We start from the raw sequence: 6,000 nt of genomic DNA, 5'->3' as shown, positions 1-6,000 counted from the left end.
CTTCACAATGTCCAGGGTGAAAGAGGAGTGGATCTCCACAGACTGCGCGTCCTGCGCGCACACCTGGCCAGCGCAGCCCTGGGCCCCAGCACGGACCGGTCACTCCCTCGTCCGGCCAGGACAAAAACGAGAGGCTGCCCTGACCGGGGAATCGGAGCTGCCCCCGCCTCCCGGGGGAGGGCCGGGGCCGGGGCCGGAGCATCCCAGCGCGCCTGCGGGGGCCCGGGGGGCGCATCCCGGCGTTGGCGGCAGCCCCCGCCCCGCCAGCCCGCCCAGCCTGCGGGACGGCAGCGCCGCCGGAGCGTTGCCCTTTTAAGCTGTGGCCCCGCTCGCCTCCTCCCCGGCTCCCGGAGGGGCTCCGGCAGCCGGCACCGAGCGAGCGACACCGAGCGACCTCCGCGGCCGCGGAACGGAGCGGAGCCCCAGGGCGGCGGCGGGGCCGCGGGCACCGGGCTGCCCCCGCGCTGCCCCCGCTGCTCGGGGACCATGGGATGCTGCACCGGCCGCTGCACCCTCATCTTCCTCTGCACTTTGCAGCTGGTGAGTGGAGCCCGCTCGGCATCGGGGGGAGCCGGCGGGACCTGCGGGTTCGGCTCGCCGGGACAAAAGCGCCTCGGTGCCCGCTGCCCCGGGTAAGGCTGCGCTCCTCCGCAACTTCGGCTCGGAGCAAGGTGGAGCGATGTAGGCTGCGCTCCGGGGAATCTGTGCTGTGTTCGGGGAGGATTTACCCGTGCTTAAAACTCAAAAAAAAAAAAAAGGGGGGGGAGGAAAAAGTAGTTTTCAATTAATAACTTTGTGCCTATAAAATACAACTGAAAAAAATAAGTAAATTACTATTAGAGAGGAGTCCCGGCGGCTCGGTGGCGGTGTGGCAAACCAAACCAAACTTGGTACGTGCACAAACCCACCGGTACCTTCAGCCTCTTTCTTGGAGAGGTCCACCCGCATCCCACCCTGCTGGGGTTTGTGCTGGCTCGGAAGGAATTATTTCAAACCTCCTCGGGATGAAGTGGAGGTTTTGGATAGAATGTGCCTATTATTACGAATGTATTTATGTAGGAATAAACTTCTCAGTGTGCGGAGAGTGCGGTCCCTGGTAGGCACGGGTCGGTCCTTGGCGGGTGCGGGTTCCTGGTCCTTATGACATCTGCATAGATGATAAACAAAGGTCTGGTTGTTCCCTGAGTATCTGCGCATCCAGCCTGGGTCCGGAGGGTCCCCTTCTTGTCAATAGCTAATGGGCTTCAGGGCTCCTCCAGCCTTAAAAAGGAAATGACAGCATCTAGGGGTTTAATTTCATTGCCGTGTCCCAAATTTGCTTTATTTTGGAGCGTTAGCAGCGCGCAGGAAAGGGCAGGCTTCCTGTGAAGTTCTTTTGAATAGTTTGCTGGTGCCAAGGGGTGAGTTTAGCTAAAACTCTTTGTTTTGGAGTTGGGTGCTGTGACAACATTTCTTTTCCTGCATAGAGTCAGGGAGCAGACCCAGGACTGAAGGTGGGAGAGGAAAACTGGGAACCTGCTAGTTTGGAAATGATACCCAACAGCCTAAAATTGCAAGGAAAGAGGGTGGGAATGCACCCCTGTGAACCCAGACTGGCACAGTTGGAAGACGAGTGTGGAGGATTTGACTCATCATTAAACAAAATACAGAATAGAAGTGATGGGGTTTTCTTGCACAAAGCGTCTTGCTCAGCATATTTATGAGTGAGTTGAATGGCTGGGGAGTGTGTTTAGTCTCCTGGATTATTTCTTTTGATTTTTCACCCGTGATGACACAAGGAAGAAGCTGCACCCTGTATTACATTAGAAATTGGTGTCTCAGCACTCACTGTCTCTTAAACCCATCACTGTGTCATCCTGCTCTAAGCTCACACTCACACACTGGAGGGAAAAAAAAGGGAGGGAATGAGAAAAAGAAAAAGCCATGAACTGCTGGTGCTGTTCTGATTTCTGACAAGCGTGGGAGTTTTCTTGTATCCAAGATACGGGGACAAAGAACCCCCAGCATTTTATTTTCCTTAAGACCCTCCTCCTTGAAGAAAAGAATCAGTTTGGCTCATTCTTAAGCAAGTTTGGATGCCTCAAGCCGTAGCGATTTCCCATGGCACTTGCTGGGTGAATTGGTAGAGCTGGAAAAATGTGAACTATGGTGAGGGAATTTCTGGAGCTGTGCTCCGGTGGGGGGTGAGGTCAGGAGATCCTGGCCAGTTCCCAGCAAGAGCTTGGGTGAGGGTGAGATCCAGCGTGGTGCTTTGTTATTTATGTTCTTATTTAATTGAGCAAACTTTGTCTGTAAATCATCACATCACTTCCACATCCGCACAGCCAAGTGACGTGCAGGGCTCGCTGCTGCCCAGGGTGGGCTGTGCTAAGACAAAACACTGAAGCAATCAGGCCGAGATCATCAATAAATTATAATGACGTGAACTTCCTTTGTTCATCTCATGTCTCTGCTCAGCTTCATTTGATACTTTGAACCCTTCACAGCCTTCCCTGTTCATTGCCAAGCTCTGGGTCTCCCACTGCCGAGGTCCCAGGGGTGAAATTCTGGCTCTTGTGTGGACGTTTTGCCTCTGAGTCAAGTGGGGAGAGGATTTCAGTGCTGGGATCTCCCGCTTCAGTTCTGCGGCACACCCCTGAGATGTGTTACATGTTCTCATGTCTGTTCCTCAAAGCTTCACAGGGCTCTTTATATAAATGATGAATGGAAACATGAACAACCCCCCAAAAAACTCGACTCAGGCACTCTGAGTTGCAATGCTTCATATAAATTGTTTTATTATTAGGTGCAAATAGTTGAGTGAGCGTGCGGGGAAGTGTTTGCACACTGCAGTATAAATGTTTCCCTGGGAAAAAAAAAAAAAAAAGGCAGAAAACAAACAAATTCATCATTTGCAGTGTGTGCTCCCAAAGAAAAAGTTTGTGCTCCAGCCGGAGAGCAGAACAACGTGTGAATTGAAGGAGCTGCTACACAATGCGAATACCAACGAGCTCCTCAGCTCCCCACGGGCTGAGCCGTGGCACAGGGAGACAGGAGAGCGTTTGCATCTGTCTGAGGAAAATCAGGGCTGACTCCCCAGCGGTTTGCTAATCAAGGGGGGAGGGAAGGCTGTAGTTTGAATAAATAATTTGCCGTGCTCCAATTTTAGATTATTGTTTCCTTGAAGCGTCCACGCTAGGCTCGGTGCTTTGCTGAGCGGTGCTGCAGGGAAGCTGCAAGAAGATTCTGGCTCTCCCTCCCTCTGTCCTGATGTGCATCCCTGTCCCTAATCCTTCCCTTTTTCCCAGTCCAGCCCTACCTCCTGCAGCAGTTTGGGTGAAAGTTGGCCCAGGTCAGGGCTACCCTGCAAAACAGCTTCTCCTCAGCCATGGATGGCGTGGAGGAGGACCAGCAGCAAAGTGTTGGGGTGTTTTTCCAGGATTTGTGATTCCCAATGGAATCACCTTCAGTCCTTCCCATTCTCACTTTGCCCAAACACCTCTGCCATCCAGGAGCTGTTGTCACCTACAGCAAACCACCAGCCCTTCATCATCCCTCCCAAACTTTGTGCAGATGCTTATTAAGAAACAAGAGCAAAGTTTAAATGAGCCATAGGCCTCCCCAGGAAAAAATAATGAGGTTCTCTGTCAGGGAGCCTGTGTAGTGGGTTAAGAAATGCCCCGTGTTGGAATTAGAATTGAAAAGGGTTTGCCAAGGGCAGGATTTCCGAACCCGAGTGGAATGAGGCTGTCACACCCACCAGTGGGCTGGGTGGGTCCTGGTGGGGAGCCACAGACCAGGGCTGGGTTTCAGGCAGGGAGATATTAAACAATCATTGATTTGCTGCTTTCCTCTCGGCCAGTGTGAGATTGCACCCAACTGGTGAATTTTCTGGAGCAGTAAGTGCCTGTGCACCGGAGGCACTATGTGAATTTATTTCCACTGAGCATGGAAAAATTCCCTGGCTCCCCGTGCCCTGTCCCTATAAATCAAACAACTGTAGTTTCTTTACATTCTGTCCATGGATTGAGAGCTCAGATGCCAAGCAAAGCCTGGAGACAATTTTACAGATACATTATAAATCCCCCTAGAATAACAGCTTCTAATGGAAAAAGTGACTAATACTTCAAATGAGCACAGAACAAGGCGCCCTGGGACGGGACTGCACAACTAGCTAACCAAAAGTAACTATATACATTTATTTATTTATTTATTTTCTGCCTCGATCCTTTCTTAGTGATTCCTTTTTAATCTCTTACAGAAGAGGGTGACCAGTTCTGGAAGCTCTTTGAAACCAGCACAGATCCTTCTCTAACTACTCTCTTGAAGTGGTTGTATTGGTTTGATTGAGGCATAAAATGACTCAGGGCACGTGAGGAGTGAGGGCAGAAGGGGAGTGTGGCAGACTGGCAGTGGGATGCCCTGGAAAGGCTGGATCTGGGCACAAATGTAGTGTGATTTAAAATAGTTGGAATAATGGGATTTTTTACAAGGGTATATGGTAATAGGACAAGGGGGAATAGCTATAAATTGAAAGAGAGTAGGTTTAGATTGGATTTTGGGAAGAAATTCTCTCCTGTGAGGGTAGTGAGCCCCTGAGAAGCTGTGGCTGCCCCATCCCTGGTAGTGCCCCAGGCCAGGCTGGATGGAGCTTGGAGCAGCCTGAGACAGTGGAAGGTGTCCCTGCCCTGCCAGGGGGTGGCAATGAGATGATCTAAGGTCCCTTCCAGCCCAAACCTGGGTTCTGTGATCCCAATTTTCTGACTTGATCCCTCAGCACACGTGGGCTGCAGTGGGGAGGGTGGCAGAGCATGTCCCTCTCCAGGGTGAGGAGGAGACAGGACTGCAGTGTCTGGGAGCTGTAGAAATCGCTTGCTTGGCTTTCTCCTCTCCAGCCCAGGGATCATTTGGGCTGGAGGCTGGGAGAGGAGAGCAGGGCTTGTCTCTCCCCTGCTCTGCAGCTGCCTCTGGAGCCAGGGCAGAGTCGGGCTGCCCTGAGGGAGATGTGAGCCTGCACAGCTGCCATGTGGCTGAGCACAAAGCCTTGGGGGGAAGAGCAGGTGCAAGGGGAAGCACAGCATCCCTTGGCTCATCACGCTGCTCAGGACCCCTCCAAAATTACCTTGTGCTCTCCCCAGCTGCTTATCTTCTTCTCCATGGCTTGTGCTTAAATCCTAACCATCCCTCCAGGGAAAGGGCCATCTTTGGTGGATGTGCCCAGCACCCAGCTCTGTGATGGCTCAAGCCTATCCTGAAGTCCTTGAACAATATTCCAGGCTAAATAATAACGTAAGACTAAAGGCTGCGTTTGACAGATGCTGTCTTCTCCGTGTCTGTTCCAGACAAAGGAAAATTAAAGCTGTGCCAATAATAGAGCTCGTCAGCATTTTCCACTGAAGCTGACTTTCAGTAGAAACCTGGGGATTTGACTAAATGAATATTTTCATGAGAAGTATCTGCTTTCCATAGACAATCCGGACTTTTTCTCCCAAGTTTTGGCCAGAATATTTTGGCGGAAAGTCAAAAATGTGCTGGCAAATGTTTGCTGTGCTGGCAAACATTTTTAATTTTGGAGTGGTGGAGCTTTTCTTACAAAAAGTTGAATTTTTGCATGAGATTTTTCTTTTTTTCCCCCCGTTTTTCCTGAGCAGCTGGAGTCAGTACCCTGCAGCCCAAGGGACAAACAAGGGAGGAGCAGTTTGGGGTCTGTGTTTCAGATGTGCCCAGGTCTCCTGGCTCCCCACATCCGCCTTTCCTATGGTGGTGCTGGAGATTGCAGATGACTCACAGGAACTGTGTCCTCTAACCAAACCCACTCAGACCAGCAATGAAATTTGGCCAAAGCCAAGCCAAAAAAGCAGCTGAGGGCAGGGTGGTGTTGAAGTCAACTCTCCTTGGAGAACTGGGGTTTTATTTCGGCTGACACAGTGACTTTGTTGACCGCTCTGATTTTTCCCAGTCACTCTCTGCTCCTTTGGCTTCCCCTTTTCCTCTCAGTAGAAGAAGAGAAGGATCTGGTTT

General features: G+C 51.3%; 1 protein-coding gene across 9 annotated transcripts in view; it reads left to right on the top strand.

Moving 5' to 3' along the window:
* Positions 1–209: 209 nt before the first annotated feature.
* Positions 210–6,000, top strand: part of NKAIN4 (sodium/potassium transporting ATPase interacting 4) — a 51,196-nt gene continuing 45,405 nt past the window's right edge. For 3 of the 9 annotated variants that reach the window (XR_010442463.1, XM_064729745.1, XM_064729744.1), the window contains exon 1: positions 221–540. Coding sequence is in view for 7 of the 9 variants with exons in the window: in XM_064729745.1 (XP_064585815.1) it covers positions 487–540 (54 nt within the window). In the remaining 2 variants the exon portion in view is untranslated. Of the gene's footprint in view, positions 633–6,000 lie in introns of all 9 variants that reach the window. The other 6 variants (XM_064729743.1, XM_064729739.1, XM_064729741.1 and 3 more) reach the window with 5 other exon arrangements.

This window comes from Zonotrichia leucophrys, chromosome 20 (assembly GCF_028769735.1).
Source record: "Zonotrichia leucophrys gambelii isolate GWCS_2022_RI chromosome 20, RI_Zleu_2.0, whole genome shotgun sequence".
NCBI classification, from domain to species: domain Eukaryota; kingdom Metazoa; phylum Chordata; class Aves; order Passeriformes; family Passerellidae; genus Zonotrichia; species Zonotrichia leucophrys.
This window is presented reverse-complemented; position numbering and strand designations above follow the sequence as displayed.